This window comes from Suricata suricatta, chromosome 4 (assembly GCF_006229205.1).
Source record: "Suricata suricatta isolate VVHF042 chromosome 4, meerkat_22Aug2017_6uvM2_HiC, whole genome shotgun sequence".
NCBI classification, from domain to species: domain Eukaryota; kingdom Metazoa; phylum Chordata; class Mammalia; order Carnivora; family Herpestidae; genus Suricata; species Suricata suricatta.
Window position 1 is genome coordinate 94,317,007 of NC_043703.1, and position 23,939 is coordinate 94,340,945.

Below are 23,939 nucleotides of genomic sequence, written 5' to 3' on the forward strand. Positions count from 1 at the left end.
TGTCAGTTGATAGGCATTCAGCCACTTTGCAACACAATTTATACTGTTAATTATTAAGCAAAAGAGAATAGACTAAAATTCAAATGCTTTATAGAAAACAAGTCACAGGTTAAAAGAAAATACAAACCTGCAGCAAACCCATCAAATATTCTGTTTTTCCTTAAGACTGGATGACTATTAGTGCTGATGAGAACACCTGCTTGAGCATTCCTGAAAATATCATTTTCTTCAAGGAGACCTATAATAAAATATTTCCTCAGATTAAGGCTAATGAACATAATAACCGTTACTAGGCATTTTGGTGGTATTTAGGGAATCTTTTAGTTTCTTATTAATTGCATTATATAAAATTCACAGGACTAATTTTTCAGCTGTAAGTAAGTTTATTAGTAATTCAGAGGAATGTAAGGTAAGATTTAACTAAAAATGGCATGTAAATATCCTAATGAATCTGGAAATTCCATGATAGCAGGAACTATGTGCAGCTCATTCACTATTGCATCCCCAGTGGCTGGCACATAGTCCTCACTAAAAATACTGAATTAAAATTAGTTCCTTTTAAACGTTTTTGCAAGCCTTTGCAGTACCCTCCCTGTTTTCATTCAATCCCTGATTATTTCTGGCCACTATTATAATCATCATTTGATCAATTTTCTTTACTCCAGTCTCTTTTGTTGCTATTTTCCTCAGTTTCCCAGTTTCCTACAACTCTATCACATACCTTTCTACCTATTTAAAATTAGGTTGCCATTTAAAGCTTTTCAAAATACTCCCCCAACCTATTTTGTCTTCCTACATTACCTATGCTTTGAATACGCTATACATTTTTATCTCTAATGCTTTTGGTTTGTATTATTTGCTCATCCTGGAATTAGGTCCTACCCTCTTTCTTCCTAATTTCACGTCCTCTGGAAGATTTTTAGTGTCTCTCCATCAAATTTATTATTCTTTCTTCTGTGGGCATAACATAATGATCAATAGCTGAGGAATCAGATTCTGGCCTTCAAAAACTGATTTCACCTCCTCCTAGCTCTGAATAGGCAAATTACTTTGTCTCAATGTTCTTATCTGTAATATGGGAATAATGGGACCTACCACATAGGGTTATAATGGGAATTAAATGAATTAATACATGTAAAAGTATATAGCACTAAGTATTAGCTATATTACTCCTATAAAACCGTAAGTATAGTGAATTATTTGTTGTGTATTAGTGTTTCTCTGCTCTGAAGATGTGAAGTAATTTTTATTTCTGTAGACCTGTGACCATCTGTGGTATTTCAGTCTCGACCTTAAATTGCTTTTCCCCTGGAAAATGACTTCCCAGTCACTATCTGTAATCTTTGCTTTCAGTAAGATCCAGTCCAAATGCCATATGCAAAGTCTTTTAGGATTTGAGCCCTGCCCCTTTTCTAAAAGGCTCAACTTTCAGTACCTCTTTTCCTTAGTAAACCGCTGTTTCCTTCAGACTTTTTTAATGTGCCATTAGACTATGAACTTTCTGGATGTAGTACTATTTTATTTATCATTGTATCTTTAGCATCTGTATCACAGTTGCTAGTACATAAGCGTTCAATTAATACGTACAGAACAAGTGAAACTGAAATAAGTATGCTTTCTGTACCTGGAATGACCTCCACACCCCATTTACCAGTGAATACTCATTTTTCAAGACCGTTCAAGAGTGATTTTACTACATGAACCTTTTCTCAACACCTTACAAATAAAGCCATCCACTGTATTGTGTTTCCTCATTATACCTTGTAAATACTCCTATCAGATATGTTACTTTATTATTAGATTCTAAGCTCTTCCAGAGTCCATGTCATTAATGGAATCATCACTGCTTGGCTGTAGTAAATTTTGTTCATTATGGTATGTTGTAGAAATATCCTTCTGCAGAAGATGTGTACACTGCTGGGTTACTGACATTTCAGGAATGGTGATAAATTTGCATTTGACATTCTCCCCTAGTCTCTCTTTATGAACAATGTGCATTTGCAAGGGGCAGGGACTGTGGAACTTTTGCCTCAACGCAAAATGAGTTGACCTTTACAAAGTATACAAAAACAGGCACACCCGTTGGCTTCATTAATTTCCACTCTCCAACAAACATGGTTGTAAAGTTACAAAGCAATACTTCTTTACTACATTTTCATATATTTACAGACCCAATTAATTTCTCACCTGGTTCTGTAACTGGACTTTGATGTTCATTATAATCATATCACTATTCTAAACAATAAGTCCAGAGAGAGGATGTAAACAAATTCTACCCTAAAAAAGCCTAACAAACTGGCATACTCAAGATGGCTACAAAACGAAAAGAAAAACTATAAACACTTGTCTCCTTTACCTCTAGGCACTAATCTAAACCATCTCAAGACCTGATAAGGAAAAAGGCTGATAGTCACTCATTTATAACATACTAATTGGTTATGTCTCTGATCTTTAAAGATACGGAAGAAGAATAATGAAAAACTGGATTTTTTACTAATGTAAAATTAACAACTATACCTCGACCCCCATTAAATATACAGATGCCACCATCTCTTCCATCATGGATTTTATTTCTTCTTAGTGTAGGATTACTGTCCGTCTTAATCCAGACTCCAGCCATTGCATTATCAAATATTTCATTGTCTTCTATACAGCCTAGACCTACAAATATAAACATGTAGGCTATGTTATTTGGAAAGTGTATTTCTAAAGAATTAGCTGAGAAAAAAGATGAAATTCAACATACCAGAATTATAAACAAGAATTCCACCATTCTGTCCTCCCCAGATTTTGTTGCGTCTAATCTTGGGGTTGCTTCCAGTCCTATGGATACAATAGGAAATAGTGACATTTAAATTGCTTCTACCCTTGGGGTGCCTGCCTGGGTGGCTCAGACGGTTATGCATTAGACTTCAAGGCAGGTCACAATCTTGTGGTTTCATGAGTTAAAGCCCTGCGTCGGGCTCTGTGCTGATAGCTCGGGGCCTGGAGCCTCCTTTGGATTCTGTGTGTCCCTCTCTGCTCTTCCCCACTCACACTCTTGTCTTTCTCTCTCAAAAATAAGTAACATTAAAAAATAAAATAAATTGCTTCTAACCCTTATCCATGTTATATGAGGTTAACAGTGGAAAAATTCATATTAGTCACAATAAGAATAAATGTAACAATGGAATCCTTCCAAGATGCTCTGAGAAAGTTTATTGGTAAAGACACTGGTTTAATTTTGCTTAATTCTATTTCCTACAGAATACACTTAGCTATAGATTATATTATGACTATACAGTCTCATATACAAACTGAGGAAGTTAGATTAAATGACTATTACTGCATACTCCCATCATATATAAAATGAAGGGCTGAATTATAAGTACTATTACAGTTTCTAAAACTTAAAATACAGGAAAGACGGGTATAAAAAACTTAATTTTACAGAAATAATGTAAAATCAGAAGTTCCCATCTGAGTGCCTACAACATGCCAGGTATGGCTCATAAGTGTTTTTATGCAGCCTTCCACTTTCCAAGCATGACGGAGTACACTGGTAAATACGACTGCTACACGTGCACTTACAGCACATGCCTGTGTGCCACTGGCTGCTATATTCAACTGGGTCAAGGAAAGTTATATTCTGACAATTTAAGTCAAGCACGTGATAAGAGTGTGAATATATATGGAGGAATAGAATAAAGGCTGAGCATTAAATAACAAGGAAAGTTCCACATACCCCACATACTCCCACCCAACTTCTTCCCGAAAGAAAGCCAAATGTGAAAACGTTTACCTTATCTGAACCCCTGAATACATATGATTATAGATATCATTGTCCTCTAGCACTCCATGTCCGTTGTCATAAAAATAAACACCAACCTAAAATTAAAAAATATTGTTTTCAAATGACAAAGTATTTATCAAACAATGTATTTCCCATATAAGAGTCCAAAATAATTTTACCTGCTTCCCACTATGTATCCTGTTTCTTCTCAGGACTGGAGTGCTGCCAGTTGTCACCCAGACCCCAGCCAGAGTATTACTATAAACTTCATTCTCTTCTATTACGCCTTGTCCTTTCTCATGCTAAATAAAATTTATTACAATAAATAAATCACAATACATATCTTTTAGAAACATTACTAAATATATGTGTGTATGTGTTCTAGAGTAAGTAGTTTATATTTCCCCTTTAAAGAAAGTTTTGATAAAAAAAAATCTCCATTTTTATTTTTTAATCTGGATAAAGAGGTAATGATACCATTGTTTTTATGTAGCTTCTACATGAATTTAAGCTCCAGAAGTTTATACACTGTTCCTTATGTGGTTTCATACTTTAAATCTATTATAGAAAGAGCATTAATTAGCATTCAATATTCATCAGCAAAAAAACTTGTCTCTCATTTAGTAAGTTAATAGTAAGTTAATAGTTTCAAATTTATTACTGATGAAATCATTCAAAATAAGGTCTTAGGGTTACTAAAATTTTCATTTTGAGTATAAGATTTAAGATCTGGACATTTTTAGAACTGGAAATAAAAATTAGAGTCACACCTAGCATTACACAAGGACCTTTCTAAAATTTCCTACATTTTCTCACTTGCATAAGTTGTAACAGTTTCAGATAGTAACAGAAGACTTAGGACTAATACATGATTTTACAGTTTTGTAAGATGCTCAATTATGTTTCAAAATAAATTCAAGTAAGAAAATGGCTTTTCAAAAAAGTGAAAAATATCCAATTCTAAGGGCACCTGGCTGGCTCAGTCAGAAGAGTGTGTGACTCTTGATTTTTAGGGTCATGAGCCCCATATGCTGGGGGACAGAGATTTCTTAAATAAATAAAAATTAATAAAAAGATACATCTTCTATGTCTAAATTCATTCAGTTGATTGGATTTTATAGAACACTACACACACTATGAAAGTAAGTTATTTATATACTGGCAGAGAGAACAAGAGTCTTATTGTATAAATATTAAGGACAGTCATAAATTCATACTCTACAAGTTAAATGTGGCCTATCCCTTCTCCCTTGGTTTTAATGCATGGCATTCTACAACTATATTCATTAACTTACCACATAAATTCCACCATGCTGGCCATCATGAATTTTGTTATGTCGAACAATTGGACAACTGTTTGTCCTAATCTGAATTCCCGCTAGTGCATTGCCTATTTAAAAATAAAAGTTATAACATCAACATAAGGAGCCTAGTAGAACACAGTAAGAGTTTTACATTATATAGTAGCTAAATTTTTTAGTTTTAGGAAAAGCATGAGTCTGTAACGTATGTCATATTCAGAAAGATATTTATGGTCAATGAACATTAAAGACAAAACTAAGGGAACTAGAAGAATAAAAAGAAAAACTGTAGGCAGTATCGGTATAATGGTTAAGAGTAGAGACTCAGAAGCCAGGCTGCCAAAATTTCAATCCCAGGAATTCTACTTTCCTGTGTGACTGTAAGATATTTATCCTCAGCATACCTTTGTTTCCTGATGAATAAGTGGGAATATTTAATAGTGTCTACTTCGCAGAGCTGATGTGAATATTATAGGACTTAATTCAGGTAAGGTGATCAGAATAATGGCTGAAATCGAGTAAGCTTTATGTAAGTTTTATCAGCAATGTATCAATGTCACAATACATTTGCTGAATTACGATCTCAAAAAGGTTTAATGAGGATTAAGTGTTTTCCTTTTATAGTTAGTCCAAAGCAAATGGAGTGAAATCTAAGGAAACTGTAGATACTTCCTGAGACTAAGGTCATATTTATATTTTCATCACTGATATCTGACACAGTGATTGGTATACAGTGGATATTCAGTAACTGTTAAGTGAATAATGACTATTAAGTAAGTAGATATCACAAAAATATCTTTATTGAGAGTGTAAAGAAATTGGATCAATTATCCTACTTGGATGGTTTCAAAGAGGTCCAGACCTGTGTTAATGTCAAGAAGAAAGGCCAAGATCCAAAACTGTATAGAGCAAAAACCACATGCTTACCATAAATGTCATTTCCTTCAATAAGGCCTCGTCCATCACCAAAGATGTAAACTCCCCCTTGATTTCCATTAAAGATAGAATTCCCCCTATATTTATAAGAAATAATAAAAAATAAACAACTACTCAACCATCTACTAGCTTACTGGTTTTACATAATCAATTGTAAGGCCACACATAATCATGTGACCTTAAAATTATATTTATCTTCTATGGGCCTCAGTTTCCTAATCTGTAAAATCAGACACTCAGATTAGAGGATTTCTTGTAATTCTTTCTAAGACCTAAAGTATGTAAGAGCCACCTAGTATTTGAGACAAAATAATTCTTTTTTCCCCCAAAATATTTGAGAGAGCGAGTACACATGAGCAGGGGAGGAGCAGAGAGAGGGCAAGAGAGAGAAAATCTCAATCTGACAGTGTAGTTTATGTATGTATGAACCCCAAGATCATGACCTGAGATGAAATCAAGAGTCTGACACTTATTAACTGACTGAGCCACCCAGGCACCCCCAAAATAACATTCTTAAAAATTCCCCCTCAAAATAGCTAACACACTGAGAAGAATGGTCTTTTTAGTTGATCTGGAAACATTTGCTGAATATTAAGACGATGGAAATCCCATAATCTATTTTCAAAAAGCCAGTGGAAAATAAAACTTGGCAATTAAAAATATCTCATTATCACTTATCACATGATTATAGTTCTGTTCTACAGTCTTAATTAGCCAGTGCCTTTCAGGGTGGATCTGTTTGTTTCCTTACTGTGGCCAGAGAGAGTGGTAGGAACTATTAAAGAAAGTGATGGTTTGAAGTTTTCACTTTCTGTTATTCTTGGACTCTCTCTCCAAGAATCTCTGAGGTAATTATTTTCCTGAATTATGCTATCTGCTGACTCTCAGACAAAAAAAGAGAAAACAGTTCATGGCCCTATGTACTCATTTGTAATGCAGTTTGATGAATTTAAAATAAAAATCACAGCATTTGCAATTGTTCATAAAATAATATTATGCATGGCTCAGATCACTAAAAAACAACAGAACACCCTAAAATAAAAGCAACAGTTATGCTCATTCAGATGCATAGACATTTACTAGGAAAATCTATTTTACAGTAGTCTGATGTCTAGGAAAACCCCTGAGAGTTAAAGTTAAGTATCCTGACTTTTCTTACAACACAAAACAATGTGACAAAGTAATTTCCATTCAGAATTACATATTAAATACCTTATTGTTGGGTCACTATTTGAGGTAATCCATACACCTGCAAAGTTGTTTGCATAGATTTTATTCTCTATGAATTGTCCTCTTCCTTTTTCATGCACATATATTCCTCCAGTCTGCCCATGATGAATCTCACATCGAACCACTGTGGGGTTAGCATAGGCTTTTACTTCAAAGCCTGCTATTCTGTTTCTGTGTATGTTGCAACTTTCAAAGTAACCCTGAAAAACACAAATTAAACTGCAGGTAAGGCTACCTCCCAAAAAGAAATGACATTTTAAAAAATGACCTTTTTAGTGTATACCTCCAAATTACGTATCAGAAGTGGTCAAGAGTAAGAATAAAATATGGATATACACTAAATTTCAAATGATAAACACAAAATAGATTTAAGTATTTTAGTAAAACGAAGAACCACAAATTCTATAATTAGTCTGAGTATACTCAAAGCCAGGAAAGAAATATAGGGAAAGATTTACTCAATAAATGCAAATAAACACCATTACCCAATAAATATATAGATCCTTTAACATTAGTATTAAATAAAGTAATCCTTGTAATTTAAAAATGTCCCAAAAAATCAAATTCTAACAAGTTGACTTAAGCACATAATCGGAGACTATAAAAAAGGTCATATAAAATAATGTTCATCTTAGACTGACTGGCTAACTAAAATCCTTCTGAAGACTTATGTTTATGCTCTACATGCTATCATGTTAAATAAAAGGAACAGTACATACTTTAAGATAGTATATATTAAGTATGATCTCAATTTTATTTCAAGAAAAACAACCTGAAGAATAAAACAAAAATATGAGGGTGCAATTATCTGAGTAGTATTATGGATGACTTTTGTATCCTTTATACTTCTTTTAATTTCTTAAATTTTCTGGACATGCTTTACTTGTTTTATAATGAGAGTAAAAGTTACTGTAATATGAATATCCTAAATTTTAAGATCCAATCAGACTAAATATTTAGAGAAAAAAATAAGACATTCCTAAGATGGCACTTCACCTCCTGGTCTATCTCCCTTCAAAAACTGAAGGTATTCTCCTTTTTTTAAGTTCTCTTTAACACTAAATACTTTCTTATGCTATACCTCTATGTGCTGTGCTCTGTACTACTTCTATACTGGACACATCCATTTCTAACTGATCATAACTCCTACATAGAAATGAATATACTAACTTCTGGTGCAGCTATACAAGACTTCACACACACTAAGCACTCAAGTAAGAACTAATGAACCTTTTGCAAAATCTTGTAGAGGTTAAAAACAGGATGTAAATCTGAACACTCTAGTTTACTATATATTTAACTCTTTAAGAAGACCGACCTCTAACAATAACATTCAAAAGAAGTTCTGGGATTCATTTACTACAAGTAAAGTACAAATTATCATTGTTAACTTCATATTTGAATTATATCTTTTTTAAGTTAGGGAATTATATAAAAAATAACTTCTTTAAATATGAAAAGCTTCCTTGATTTTACATCAAATAAAAATGAATGTATAATGGATATATATAGACTATTATGGCAAAATTGAGCATCAAAGAGAAAAAACGAAAATTCAAGAGTTCAGACCAAATGAACTTAATGTTAGGTTGGAATGAATCCACGTTTCTGATGTTTTCATTATTGAGAAAGGCGCTCAGTTAGGCTCCTAGTTTCTTTCTGCTGCGAGTTGAAAGACTTCTCTGATGAGTTAACCTCGGGAAGAGGTTATGTCCATTGAGTTTCACTCTTTTCCTCACAGAAGCAGGCTGCCCTGAGGGAGGATGCCTTCTGCCACTACTCCACAAATAAATCTTACGACTAAGGGGGTAAGCCTATTTTATTTTGAGATGCAATTATAACCAGATCCATTTGGTTCTTGTTCTAAGCTGTATTCTTCAACTTAACCTTTTAAGGGTAATAAAATGCTAGTTCAGCCCCCTCCTGCTACTTCATGGCTTTGTTTCTTAATTTGTTCAGAATATGGCAAGGAAATGTGCTGCTTATTGGGCTTCCATAAAGATTTCAGTAAGCCTATCTACTGACTACATTAAACATACAGTACTGCAAGGCTATTTTGTTATGTGCTGACTAAAGATGATTCAAAAGTAGGGATGCTCTTTCTCTTTTCTTTAGATTTTGATTTTTGTACAGTTAGTAAGATAATCAACTAAAGCAATTTATTTTGTTAAGTGTTTTTTGAGAGAGAGAGAAAAAGAGAGCGTGCACGCACATGAGTTGGGGAGGGACAGAGAGAGAAACCCACACGGGCTTAGCATCATCAGTGCAGAGCCTGATATGGGGCCTGAACTCACGTACTGTGAGATCATGACCTGAGCTAAAACCAAGAGTTAGACACTTAACCCACTAAGCCACCCAGACACCCCTAAGATAGTCAACTAGATCGACAAGTTTATTAAGGCAAACAGCAGTCTAAGCAAGCTCCATGCAGTCAGTGTAGAGCCCGATGTGGGGCTCGAAACCACAAACTGTGAGATCATAACCTGAGACGAAATCAAGAGTTGGACGCTCAACCAACTGAGCCACCCAGGCACCCCTGTGATCGGTTCTTTAAACACTTCAATATATTTATATTCACATCAAGTTTATCACTTTATCTTCCTGAACATAAGGTTTTATAATCTGGTCTAATCTGGACTGGTAGCCCTGGTCATAGGCATGCAGTCATTTACCATATTGCAATTTAGATGAAAGGTTAAAAATGTCTCCTACTTTCATCAAAGATGGAGTTTGTAACCTATATTTTTTGTTTTATGAGAACTTTCAAGAAAATAAAGGAGCAAAAAAACTTTCTTTCCTTCATACTTTTTTTTTTAAGTAAATTCTACTCCCAATGCGGGGCTTGAACTCATGACCCTACAATCAAGAGTCACATGCTCCAGATGCCCCACTTCATGCTTTGAAAACCAGAAGCTTCTATATTGCTACAACTGTCATTTTATTACATTCAGATAGAACAATGACTGACTGACATATAGTTTTATAATTTTACAAGGAACTAAAGGGTTCAGTTAATGTAATTCTGCTTTAAAATAAATTTTAATGGAATGCCATCTGTTTTAAGAGTTGCCTTTAGTGTAAAATAGCCTAATAATACAGAAAGGTTAAGTAAGATATAGACAGAATTCTACTTTGCCTTATAAGATGCGAAGCACAAAAACTCCAACATATATATATATATAAAATTCAAAAAACAAGGGTGTTTTGTTGGACAGTTCCATAAAAATGATTTCTGCCCCCATCAAAGATACCAGATTGCTATGAGCTTCTTCCATATATAATTTAAGTTTATTTTGTGTGTGTGTGCATGAGAGAGAACGAGTGCGCACGCGCGCACACACAAGTGGTGTAGAGGCAGAGAGAGAATTCCAAGCAGGCTCCAACTGTCAGTGCAAAGCCTGATGTGAGACTTGAAGACATGAACCATGAGATCATGACCGGAGCAAGAGTTGGGGCGCTTAACTGACTGAGCCACCCAGGCATCCCAAGCTTCTTCCATATATGAATTAAGGGCTTGTTAACTTCTTACCACAAAACCTAAACCTAAATCCTTGCCATACACATTACTATCAATTTTTGAAAATTAACTTTCTGTAAAGTTAAAAACTTAACACTGATATAAAAACAAAAGGCAAAGGATTTTTCATTTAAACTTTTTTGGAAGTACAACAGTCTTTATTAAATATGACAAAGTAAAAGGCATTCAAGAATTTCTATTAAAACTCTCCAAATAAAAGAAAAAAAATATTAAAAAATGCTATCTTCATTGAAATAAATGTCTGCAACCCAAACTTTTATAGAACACTTGCCAAATATTGTGAAATCTTGATAAGGAAGAGTAGGTACCAAAACCTAACAAATGCTATCTTAGACCTTTAGCAAGGTAGTTTTCCCCCAAATAACTGAAGGTTCCAACGAGCCTAGCCAAAGTGATGAGATCTAGTGGCATGAACTGAAGAGACAAAAGAAATATTTCCATATTGTTTTCATAGAAATATCCCAGCCACAAGAAATAAATCTGAGTAAGAAACACACTAAGCATGAAATTTCTATCATCAAAAACCTTATGCTTTCTATCTAAGGGACACTATCCAAAGTAAAGGAAAATGAGAGAGAGGAGAACCAAATTTCAACACAGATGATCTGTCATCTGTCAAGTGTCAAATTCATAAATATAGAATAAATGTCTCAAAAAACTTTATAGCAATTTGGTTTTGCTATGGTATTCTAATTATATTTCACAGAAAACAATATTCTGGAATGGATTTAACATTAAAAAAAGATAATTGGGAAACTGAACAATGACAAAAATAGTTTTTAGGAATGAGACTGGTACTGGGGTTATGTGAAAGAAAGAAAAAGGAAAGAACTTCATCTTTTAAAGATATGTGCTGAAATATTTACAGATGAGATGATGATGTCCAGGATTTGCTTCAAAATAATCTAGAGAGTAGAGAATAAAGAGTGACTGAGTAAGTATGGATGAAATAATATTAGCCATGAATTGGTAGCTGTTGAAGTGGAAAATGGGTACATGGAGATTCATTCATTATACTATTCTACTTTTATGTATGTTAGGAAAATTCCATAAAACAAAATGCATTAAAAATTAGAGCTAAAAACCATACTGGAAACAAAACAGGAAAAAAAAGACAAAACTATGGAAACATAGTAATGGACATAGATAGCTGAGTTTCTAAAGAAAGGAACACATGGAATAAAAAAAAACAACAACAGTAAAACACAGCAACCAACAACAAAAACCTACATAAAGATACTAAAGTAGAAAAGCAAATTTTCATCAGAAAAGAAGAAAAATAATACAAAAACCAGAATGATCTCAGACTTGTCAGCTATACTGGATGCTAGAAATATAAAAAAAATGACTATAAAATTTGGAGGGAAAAAAGTGCACTCAAAACTACATATATTTACACAAGTTAAAAGGTAATGGAAAAGGTGTTCTCAAGTGGTAAGAATTCAAGTTACAATACCTGTAAACCCTTCCTTTAAAAAATAAACAAATAAAAGAGGTGCCTGGGTAGCCCAGTTGGTTAAGCATCTGACTCTTGATTATGGCGCAGGTCATAATCTCACAGTTCATAAATTCAAGCCCAGCACTGGATTGATTGGATTCTCGGTGTCTGTCTCTCTCAAAAATAAATAAATAAACTTAAAACAAACAAAAAACAAATAATGAATGGCTAGATGACAAAGGATGAATCAAAAGAATCCAGCAATGGACAAACTATTGTAAAAGGACTAAAGGTAAATATAGAGTAAATATAGACCAGTAACTATAGGAATGCAAATGTTATAAACCTTTACAGAAGAAAAGTAAGAATATAAATGATGGAATGCAGACAGGTTGAAATATAAGGTGTTTATTTCCTCATTTTTCATACAGATTCATAATTAATCATAGAAATGTCCTTTATACTAGTGCATGTAGTATCTTTATAAATATAATTATTTAAAATAAAGAGCAGAAAATCTTTTATGATTAATTTTTATGAATAGAGGTTTAAATTCTAATATGTCAGCAGACAAGAAAAGGAAAAAAATTCAGAGAATACATGTCTATTTAAAGAAAGTGGACAATAGAAAAACTAGTTTTAAATGTTTATTCTAATGTTATTTGAAGATCTATAGAAAACAAAGTCAAATTTTAAAAAGATTATACTTAGTGATGTTACCCTACTGATCATGGGCTGTCAACACAAAGACAATGAAGACAAGTCAAAAGAATACCTGAAATGGAAGAACATCCTACCAAAGATGTTATGCTTTAATTTCAATCCTTCCCTTACAAATGTGTAATACCTTACAAATCTCTTCATTAATCCTTAATGAAAATATCTATCTATAGCATTGCCTAGAGTTATTTAAAAACAAGTTAAAATTTTGTAAGCCCAAATATATATATATAGAAAACTTTCTTGGGGTGTACGATGAGGAATAAATTATTATGGTGAATTTAAGCGATCATCACCACAGGTCTTTTAAAAATGAAGAAGCTTACTCAGGTTAAAATTATCTTGGTACCTCAAATCTCATTTGTCAGTGAGACCAGAGGAATGCAAAAACAGGATGCTGGAATTGCACGTAACTCTGGGGCAAAGTCTAAGGGGAACAGGAGCAAAGAAATACTAGTATAGTATGGTGCACTACAAAATGAGACTTCCATTTAGGAACTATAGCCAATACAGGCTGCGAAGGAGGGGGAGATTTTCAAGATTCTTATGTTTTGATATCCTCCATACCTTTGCCCAGACTCCCAATTCCCATGCTTCCTACTTCCCTATTCCCTGGAAAACAGAGGTACAATTTGCAGTGAAATGTCTATTTTCTTATTCCAGCTGGAGAGGGGCAAGTGGTCGTCATCTCCACTCTTTATAATTTGTTTGCTTATTATATTTCCCCCACTCTACTTCAAAAAACATTTTTTTAACGTTTATTTATTTTTGAGAGAGAAAGAGTACAAGCGGGGAGGGGCAGATATAGAGGAAGAATCCTAAGCAGGTTCCAGCCTCTGAGCTGTCAGCACAGAGCCAGAAGCAGGGCTCAAACTCACGAATTGCAAGATCATGACCTGAGCAGACATGGGTCGTTTAACCAGCTGAGCCATCCAGGTGCCCCCCTACTCTGTTTTCTTATTGAAAGGCCCAAGTTATAGCCTATATTTTAAGTGAACTGTTCTTCTCAGGTCACAGCTACCCCAGGAATATGATGAACTGGATGGTGTGAAACCTTTTTGGTCTAATCAGAATTTCATAAAAGAGTACTCTCTCTTGGTCTAGATCAGTTTTAAATAAGAGTTCTACATTAGGGTTTTAGGCACAATGAAAATAAATTTCCCTCACTAATTGACGATTTGTATATGTGAATCCAACGTTCCTCTGTTGCTTGATTCGTGCAGTACAACAGCAAGACAATTTCACCATTTGGCCACCTTATCATCACCTCGTCTCCCATTTGACTCCTTAACAAAAAATATTGCCAATGTTGTACTAGAACTTGAAAACTCCCTCAATGAAAATTAGACATTAAGTGAGAAAAAAGAATACCTGAATAGACACCAAAGACCATAATTTTAAAACAGTGGCCTAAGAGAACTCAGAAAGTTGTGCCTCTAGAAATCTGTGTAAAATGACATAATATAACCTGCATTCAACTCACTTATGGTGCTTATTAAAAACGCACATCCTGATTCCCATTTATATTATTAATTATATCTGGGTGATTTTTATGAACACTTACATTTGAGAACTACTAGATCTTACTCCTCTCAAAGATTACATCAACTGTTTAAAGACACTATCTTCTTTACATGCACATAATATTAGATTCATGAATTTACAGATTGCACATTTTTTTATTTTTAAATTTTTTATGTTTAAAAATTTTAATGTTTTTTATTTATTTTTGAGAGACAGAGACAGCGCAGGCAGGGGAGGGTCAGAGAGAGAGGGAGACACAGAATCCGAAGCAGGCTCCAGGCTCGGAGCTAGTGGTCAGCACAAAGCCTGATGCGGGGCTCAAACCCACGAATTGTGAGATCATGACCTGAGCCGAAGCCAGTCTTTCAACTGACTAAGCCACGCAGGCACCCCTGCACACTGATTTTAAAACATGATGCTAAAATTTCTTTTTGAGAGAGAGAGAATGTGCATGTGTATGCACAAACAAGGGAGGGGCAGAAAGAGAGGGAGAGGGAGAGAATCTCAAGCAGGTTCCATGATGTCAGTACAGAGCCTGATGTGGGGCTTGATCCTATGAGCTGTGAGATCATGACCTGTGCTGAACTCGAGTTAGACACTCAACTAAGTCGCCCAGGTGCCCCTAAAATAAAAATCTTAAAAAAAAAAAGAAACTAGGTTTAACCGATATGAAGTCAGGTTTTTTAATTAAGAATAAATGTTCTTACCATGCCATGATCAAATGTGAACACACCAACATCACGTCCATGATGGATATGATTCCGTCTAATAATTGGGTTTCCATGATTTTTAACCCAAATCCCAGCTAAAGCATTATTGGAAATTTCATTATCCTCATATATTCCCTACAACAATTAATCAAAAATAGATATTAGCAAAATTTTAAAACATTTTTTAAAAAGAAAAAACTCACAAAATTAAAAAATACCTGTGCATGATCTGTTATATAAAGTCCAACATTTTCACAGTCACTGATATTACAGTGTTTGATAGTGGGACATGCTCCTTGACCACTAACACATACTGCTGAGCCAACTGTAAGAAGAAACATTTATTTAAAAACCTACTGGACAACAATACGATGACTTTTTTTTTTTTTTTTTTTTGAGAGCAAGCGAGAGCAGGGGAGAGGGGCAAAGGGAGAGAAAGAAAATCCAAGGCAGGCTCTATGCTCAGTGAAGAGTCTGATGCGGGGCTGGATCCCACAGCCTTGGGATCATGACTTGAGCCAAAACCAAGAGCTGGACACTCAAATGACTGAGCCACCCTGGGACCCCAATGACTCATTTATTAATAAAACATAATGGAAACACTAACCTGTACATGTACTTCGAATGATACAGTGATCGATAATAGGGCTACAATTTACTGTAATCTCTAAGCAGTGGTGTGCATTATGGTGTTGAGCAGATTTGTCATCAGGGTTAAACTGAAAAGGAGAAAGTTTGCTTGAAACAGACAACCACTGCCTTAAATGATTTCAACATACATATTCTAAATCTTAAATTCCTTACCCTTATTGTCATATATCCAACATAAGCATCCTCAGAACCTTCCATAAAGACGAAGGTTGAATCTCTAGTGTTTTCAATTATAACTTTGTCTGCTACTTTTCCAGGTGCTGTGGAGAAGATATTTTAAAACACATTACCTTTATTTTTTTTTAAGCACATGATTTATCAGATGAAACTGAAAAATTTATTTTTTAGTCAGTAAAAATAATCTGCCATAAAACTAGTGAATAAAAATCCTTTTTATTAAGTTAGGTACCTTTTTTTAGAGGGGAATTTTTTTTTCATTTTTTAAGAAAAATTTTAATTGAAGTACAGTTGACATATTAGTTTCAGGTTATGATATAGTGACTTGACAATTATATACATTCCAAAATGCTCACTATGGAAGAGTAATCAATTACTCTGTCACCATAGAAACTTACTGTAATATTACTGATTATATTCCCTATGCTATACTTTTCAACCTGTGACATTTATTTTATAACGAAAAGTTTGGACCTCTTATCTTCTTCCCCTTTTTCGTCTGTCCACTCACCTCCCCTCTGCAAACCACCTATATGTTCTCTGTATTTATGAGTCTGTTTCTTTTTTGTTATTTGTTTTGTTTTTTAGATTACATATATGAGTGGCATCACTTGGTATTTGTCTTTCTCTAACTTACTTTCACTTAGTATAATATGAAGGGGGAAGTTTTAAAAAAAATTAGTATTGAGTAGATAAGAATATTCATTTTATTAGGTAACTATGTTTCACTGGCCTTTACTACAGTCGTATTTAATATGGATATCATTTGAGTATTACACTCAAATTCATATATAATATTCCTAATAATATTTAACTTCTAATAGTATTTAGTATCAAATACAATGACATATTAAAATCATCTCTGGCAGCACCAGAAAAAGAAGCTTAGAGAGAGGAAAAAAGAAGGGAATGATGAGTAGGCAGAGAAGGAAAGAAACTTCCTAATTTACACTCCTTTTCAACACTGGCCTTGATTTGGAAAGTACTGCAAGTCACTAGGCAACATTTTCTATGCCCTCCCCCACTATTCTCTATCGTAGAAGAGGCAATAAATGCAAATTTCAGTTACAAGTATAAATGCTAGCTATCTTTAAATGGGCCAGGAACAGTGTCCTTAAAAAAAAAAAAAAAGCAGAAATCTTGAAATGACTGATCAGTGTTCAAAAACTATTTCATTACACTAATTCTTAGAAACTTGACTATAAAAATAGCACACAAAAATTTTACAAAGGAAATCTGTTTCATTAAAACACAGCAATAAAAACATTTTTTATCTTTATTTTCAAAATAAAACAAGTGTCTTTCTTTTCTTAATGAATAATGAATAAGACAGCTGGACAAAATGTAAACATTAAGAAATACATACATCTAAAAAAAAGGATTCATCTATAATGTTTGAACTAACATGTTCTCATTTCTGTCATATGCAATATTCCTATTCTTTCTTACCATTAAGGTATTATCAAGGTTCACCTGGATTTTAAGTCACTAGTGTTTAAAAAACAAAACAAAAAAACTCATTATGTAAATAATGTATTAAATTTTTAAGGACAATGCAGTTCAAAATACCTGCTCCAATCATGGTTATTGGAGATTCAATATATATCCATTCATCAGTGTATATTCCAGAATGAACAAAGATAAGTCCATCAAAATGAGCTTCTTGTACCCCACCAAGGGCATCTTCAATTGTATCATAATACTACAAAAGAAAGTAAGTGTCAGAACAGAACTGAAAGATTCCATCTTAGGTCTATAAAAATACAAATCAAACATACCAACATATTTTCTCTTCCTTTATATCTCGCAGGATTACTGTAGAAATGTTCAGCAAATCCTGGCTTTACATGTGCACCTTTATACTAAAATGTCAAAAAAACAAAACAAACAAAAAAACAGAAACAAACAGTGACTACCAATATAAACATTATATTCTAAATTAATTTAGTATTGTATATTTATTAAATATTTAAAAAGTTTTTAATTATTCTGAAGAATTTTCTGTTGCATAATGCAATGTAAATTCTGAAACGGCTTACAACTCAGTAATATCCAGTAAGAAAGGACCAAGTTTGTTACTCTCAGCACTACATTTTGGGACAGATAATTCTTTGTTGTGGGGGTTGTCCTGTGCAGCACTGTTAAAATGTTTAGCAGCATCCCTGGCCTCTACCCACTAGATACCAGTAGAATCCTCTTCTTCAGTTGTGACAACCAAAAAGGTCTCCAGACATTGCCAAATGTCTCCTGTGGAGCAAAACCACCCCCGGCTGAGAACCACTCATAAAGGACCACACGAAAATTAAGGTAAATATGAAACTTTAAGACAACTACTGAACACCAATAATTTAATAAAAGGTGATTAAGAGATCCATATAAAGTGTAACTGCTCTTAGGCTACTGATGCTTACTGTCACTGTTTAAATTACTAATAAACACGTCAACAGTGAAAAGAACTGTTGAACATTTTGCTGACTGATAAATATTCACTGGCTTAAAATCTATTCTTGAGTTTAATTAAAAAACTTTTAGTTACAAATATACATATAAGTCAGTATTTTCCATTTATACTTCATACCAACTGCTGGAAACTCTCTTTCCAAGGATTTGGATGTTCATATTCTTCCGGATTAATCTGGTAGAATTTGCCAGGTTCGGGATGCATCATAGGGCGAGTATATTCAAAAACTTCCATGTATAATCGTTTCCTGAAGAAGGAAAGGAATGAAAGATTTCTTCATAAAATGTCCTCTAAAACAACTTTAAAAATTATCTGATGCTTTAAAACATTTAAGAATATAGAAAAAACAAAAATTTAAATGTAAATGGTTTTTGGCTAAAATAATGTAACTACATATAGGGGCGCCTGGGTGGCTCAGTCAGTTGAGCACCTGACTTTGGCTCAAATCTTGATCTCACAGTCAAGTATGAGCCCAACATCAGGTTCTCTGCTGACAGCTTAGACCCTGGAGCCTGCTAAGGATTCTGTGTCTCCCTCTCTCTCTTTGCCCCCTCCACCACTCATACTCTTTCTCTCTCAAAAATTAACAAACATTAAAAAAAATTTTTTTTTAATATATAACTACATATAAAAAATAGTCCACCACCCAAAATAAAAAGGGTCAATTCTTCAAAATTTGCTTAGGGGAAAAAGGGCCACCCTTACTGTAAAAGGCTCATACAGTGATTATTTAAAAGGATGGCTTTCAGGTTGCCAGGGTGGATCAGTCAGTTAAGCACTCAACTCTTGGTTTTGGCTCAGGTCATGATCTCATATCTGTGAGATCAAGCCCGGGATCATAGGGCCACTGACAATGTGGGGCCTGCTTGGGATTCTCTCTCCACCCTCTCACTGTCCCTCCCCGGCTCACACACGTGCACTCTCAAAATAAATAAATAAACTTTGAGAAAAATAACTAAAGGATGGCTTTTAGTAAAATACTCTGAACTTAACTCTTTGTATATCTGTACATGATATTATCAAGAGCCATCAAATCTCAGAAATGTACTGATAGTAACTATTATCACTTCCTATAAAAATCAGTATTTCCTTTCCATCTTTTTATCTACAGATAGCTTCATTTATTATAGTTGTGATTATATAGCTTATAAAATTCTGTATTCTGCTCTTTTCAAAAATTTTTTAGAAGACTGCATTTTACCATGTTATTAGCAACTCTTGTAAAAATCACTATTAACTGCCTATATCATCATCCTCTAAGCAGGCATTACATTGTTAGTCCACTACTTACTGCTAAACATTTGTGAGATTATTTCTAATTTTCCCTCATTAACTGTGCTATTATGAAAAATTTGTACATAAGGAAAAAAATTTCCAGAAGTGAATTACACTGGTCAAAGGGCTTGCATAAAGGCTCATAAATACAACTGTCAAACTCAGTGATGTAACACAGTTTCCAAAAGTGATGTAACAAAATCTATACTCTCATTAAACTATCAAATTACCTGTTTTATTTTTCTTAAAAATTGCCTATTTGAAATTAGACATAGTTCTGTTTCTAAAAAACTTAAATTTAAATGAACAACATTTCCCACAACCACTCAGTTGCTACTAACTGATAAATTGCAGAGATAGTACTTCATTTTTTGTTTTATAAATACTGCTTGGACCAACAACCTACGTTTGTGAAAAACAGGTAACGTGGAACTTATAAGCATTCTAATTTTGTTCCAACTGTTTAATTTTAACTACCAACTCACACTTCAACTTCCCTACTATCTTTAGCATTGGGGGCAACAAATAATATATCTCAAGATAATAAGAAATAAATTTTCACTTACCACAGAATTGGATCATTAGCAAGCTCACTGAAACGTTTACACACACAAGCTGCTCTACAAAGATCCTGTTCCAGCAAGTAAGAGAAGATTTTTAGAACCACTTCATCTGGCAGTTTCTCCTGAAGATACTGTTCAGCAGGTGCTGCTATAAAGAGATTAACAAACAGAATATCAACAATCTATTGTGCTAGTGACAACTTTCTCATTATTTAAGGAGCATTATCTTCATTGTATCTAATGAACAGCTTTTATTTTTTGATGACAATCATTTTATAAACATTTTGCTTTCACAGATAATGCACACACTTACCATCTTTGTCCTAACTTAAGTATTCTTTCAGCTTTATGTACCATTTTAGAAACTGGTTAAACACATAAAATGTATTCTTATGCAATAAAGTCAAAAGAGTGAGATCAGGTTCTCATGCTTATTCTATAAATATCACCTTCTCAATCCCAATTGTACCATTAATCTCTATTTAATAAAATTTTAATTTTTGGTATCAAACAAAATTAAAAGGTTATTTAACTCTAGCCCTTAGTTTTCCCAGAGGAAATACCAGATAGATCTTGTGATTTTCCAGATACTCTTGCACGTTTTGCACGATGACCAAAGTTTTCTGTAGTTGAAGTTGAGGCACCCTTCAAAAACAAAATGAAAACTAATTAAGCGAGTATTTTTAGCATACATAATCATTACTTCTAAAAAATAATGGCATTTCCCTTTTTGTTTCTTAACAATGCTTTCATTACAAAAAGAAAAGCAGTTACATTAATTTACCTCCATACTGCTCTTTGTAGGACACGCTGTTCTTTTTGGCAAAAGAGTTTTTCTACGAAGTTGGTACGGGCTATTTTGTGCACCAGGACCTGATTCTTCAGCAACCATATCTGCAGGTACATCATCATCTGTTATAAACAAAAGCAATATGATAAATGATACTCATTTTTAAAAAAACAAATCTCAATGGATGCAGTATACTTTTAAGAAGCTTCATAAATTTGATAAGGGAAGAAGGGGTAGGTACAACTTTTATATAAAATTCCAGCCAATGGGATAAAGAAATGTTACACTTCTTGTTCAATTCTTCAAAACAAACTCCAAAATAGAGCATATATTCAAGTACAAAAAAATCAAATCGCTAAAAGAAAACAAAGATAACTATTTTTTATAATGTTAAGGTGGAGAAGTAGAACACAAAATTTGGAAGGCATTAAGAAAAAAAAGTGAGGAGTATGTTCACTTGATGAGGAATCGAAGACTTACTACTACATGGTTATAGCCCAAGTAGGGTGAGGAGAGTAGCCTGGGCAAGAGGTGTCAGAATCAAAGTGGGAAGAGGAAGGTATCCATGGAGAGGGACAGCTAAGTAAGTGTGGGGTATCAGATATCAAGTAGGATGAACACAACATTTTACATATGGTAGTTTGGCATAGGGTGCTAGAGCTCAAGAGGGATAAGAAGGAAGCTTGTGTGGGGAGAGAGGGTGGCCTGGAATGGAGAGTCACAGCAAAAGCAAGAAAAGAAGGGCATACAGGAGAAGGGATGGTAGAACTGGAATACTGGCTGCATATGAGAGAGGGGTTCATCAAATAATTAAATAGAATGATGAAAGCCAGGTTTCTGTCAGAAATTAAATTATAAAAAGACAGAAAACTAGAATAAGTCCTTTGGTGTTAAAACTGGAATTGGAGGTATCAATGTGAACTCATGGTTTTTAATACTTAAATACACATGTAAATATTTAGATGTGGATAAATGTACCTGCATATATTTCCTAGCTCTGCCCACTGACAGAGCCTAGAAGCAGTGATACTCCAGTACCAATGAGCATGACTAGTATCTAGACCTTGGCTTCTGAATAACATTTTTTATAAAACGGATAAGGGCTCCTTGGAGAAATGGCTGATTTTAGGTTGGAGGAAACTGTAAAATGAGCCTGGAATATCTTGTGGCAGAAAGGAGAAAATGCTCAAAGAATGATGAGGATGTGTCAAAAAGACACAAGAGATCAGCTTGAAGATCACTCACTAGCAAAATTATAATGGAACATCAAAATTCATAATGATAGTAAAGGTTATTATAATCCAACAAATAGAAAGCAACCCATAAATTCATATTGCTGGAGATAAATAATTAATTTTAAAAGTTTGATATGGAATGGCACATTTGAGGTAACCCCCCCAATACTTATTAAGTAGAAAGGGAAAAGTGGTAACTTGATAGCAGAGATGCCCATCAGACACTGCCTTAATCAAGTGATCAAAGTGAATATAATCAATAGGACAAACTGAAACTCTGTGCCACCTGATAGCATACAACAGGATCACAACTTCTATGATAAACATATATAACCTAAATTTAATTTGAGGAAACCTCAAACAAGCCCAAATTTGTTTAAATTTGTTTTGCATAATCTTCAAAATTGTCAAAGGCATGAAAGTCAAGCAAAGTCTAAGGAACTGTTTCAAGTTGAAGAATACAGAAGAGATAAGGCAACTAATATAGTTCTGAACTGGCTCCTTTTGCTAAAAATATGCCACTATGATAATTAGTGCAACTTGACTAGGAGTCAAAAGATTATAAAGCAGTAACGGATCACTGTTAACTTTTGGATTTTAATAGCTATAGGTCAGTGATTTAGGAGAATATCCCTGTTTGTAGGAAATACACACCTTGAAGTATTAGGAGATGGCAGGAAAAGCTGGTGACTTACTTTTGTGGGGGTTCAGAGAAAAAAAACCCCTTCCTTGTACTGTACTTTTAACTTAAAAAAAAAAAAAAGCTAATAGGGGCACCTAGGTGGCTCAGTCAGTTCAACTGCAGCTCAGGTCATGATCTCAACCCTCATGAGTTCAAGATCTACAATGGGCCTCACTGCTTGTCAGCTCAAAGCCTGCAGCCTGCTTCAGATTCTATGTCCCTCTCTCTCTCTGCCCTTCCCCTACTTGTTCATTCTCTCTCTCTCTCTCTCTCTCCCCCCTTCTAAATAAATAAATATATTGAATTTTTAAAAAGTGAATCGATTTGTGTAATATATAAAAAGTCTTAAAATCCAATTTGGGGGTCGGCCTTAGCTCAAGCAGTTACTTCGCATCTGGTTCATAAAATCCGACTTGGAAAATGAGTATCATAATCAAAGAGGCAACCTACTAGCAAAAAATATTTATAATACTTGTCACAGGAGAGTAATTTCCTTAATTTATCTGCATGCCTACAAATCAATATGGAAAAGAAACAATTCAATAGAAAATTAGGTGAAGACATGAATAGACAAATCAGAATTAAGTTTAAATGCTAATAAAAATGACAATGAGAATTAAATTTTTTAAAAATGTTTTATTTTTGAGAGAGAGAGAAAGAGAGCGAGCGAGCATTAGCAGGGGAGGGTCAGAGAGAGAGGGAGACACAGAATCTGAAGACAGGCTCCATGCTCTGAGCTGTCAGCACAGAGCCTGACGTGGGGCTCGAACCCACAGACCGTGAGATCATGACCTGAGCCAAAGCCAGACGCTCAACCGACTGAGCCACCCAGGCGTCCCGACAATGAGATTAAAAAAAAAATGTTTATGTATTTTGAGAGAGCATGAGAGAGAGAGAGAGAGAGAGAGGGAGGGAGGGAGGGAGGGAGAGAGAGAG

At 34.2% G+C, this 23,939-nt stretch overlaps 1 protein-coding gene across 2 annotated transcripts in view; it reads right to left on the bottom strand.

Annotated features, from left to right (window-relative positions):
- Positions 1 to 21,224, bottom strand: part of FBXO11 (F-box protein 11) — a 24,400-nt gene extending 3,176 nt beyond the window's left edge. The window contains exons 1-18 of one of the 2 annotated variants that reach the window (XM_029937318.1): positions 21,081 to 21,224; positions 20,860 to 20,941; positions 20,300 to 20,441; positions 18,576 to 18,705; positions 17,776 to 17,859; positions 17,567 to 17,699; positions 15,974 to 16,080; positions 15,777 to 15,888; positions 15,388 to 15,494; positions 15,167 to 15,304; positions 7,222 to 7,439; positions 6,001 to 6,086; positions 5,068 to 5,162; positions 3,952 to 4,074; positions 3,782 to 3,867; positions 2,747 to 2,823; positions 2,518 to 2,661; positions 128 to 238 (exon numbers count right to left, since the gene is read on the bottom strand). In XM_029937318.1, the coding sequence (XP_029793178.1) occupies positions 128 to 238; positions 2,518 to 2,661; positions 2,747 to 2,823; positions 3,782 to 3,867; positions 3,952 to 4,074; positions 5,068 to 5,162; positions 6,001 to 6,086; positions 7,222 to 7,439; positions 15,167 to 15,304; positions 15,388 to 15,494; positions 15,777 to 15,888; positions 15,974 to 16,080; positions 17,567 to 17,699; positions 17,776 to 17,859; positions 18,576 to 18,705; positions 20,300 to 20,441; positions 20,860 to 20,941; positions 21,081 to 21,188 (2,083 nt within the window). In that variant the 5' untranslated portion in view covers positions 21,189 to 21,224. Of the gene's footprint in view, positions 1 to 127; positions 239 to 2,517; positions 2,662 to 2,746; positions 2,824 to 3,781; positions 3,868 to 3,951; positions 4,075 to 5,067; positions 5,163 to 6,000; positions 6,087 to 7,221; positions 7,440 to 15,166; positions 15,305 to 15,387; positions 15,495 to 15,776; positions 15,889 to 15,973; positions 16,081 to 17,566; positions 17,700 to 17,775; positions 17,860 to 18,575; positions 18,706 to 20,299; positions 20,445 to 20,859; positions 20,942 to 21,080 lie in introns of both variants that reach the window. The other variant, XM_029937317.1, reaches the window with a different exon arrangement.
- Positions 21,225 to 23,939: the final 2,715 nt, after the last annotated feature.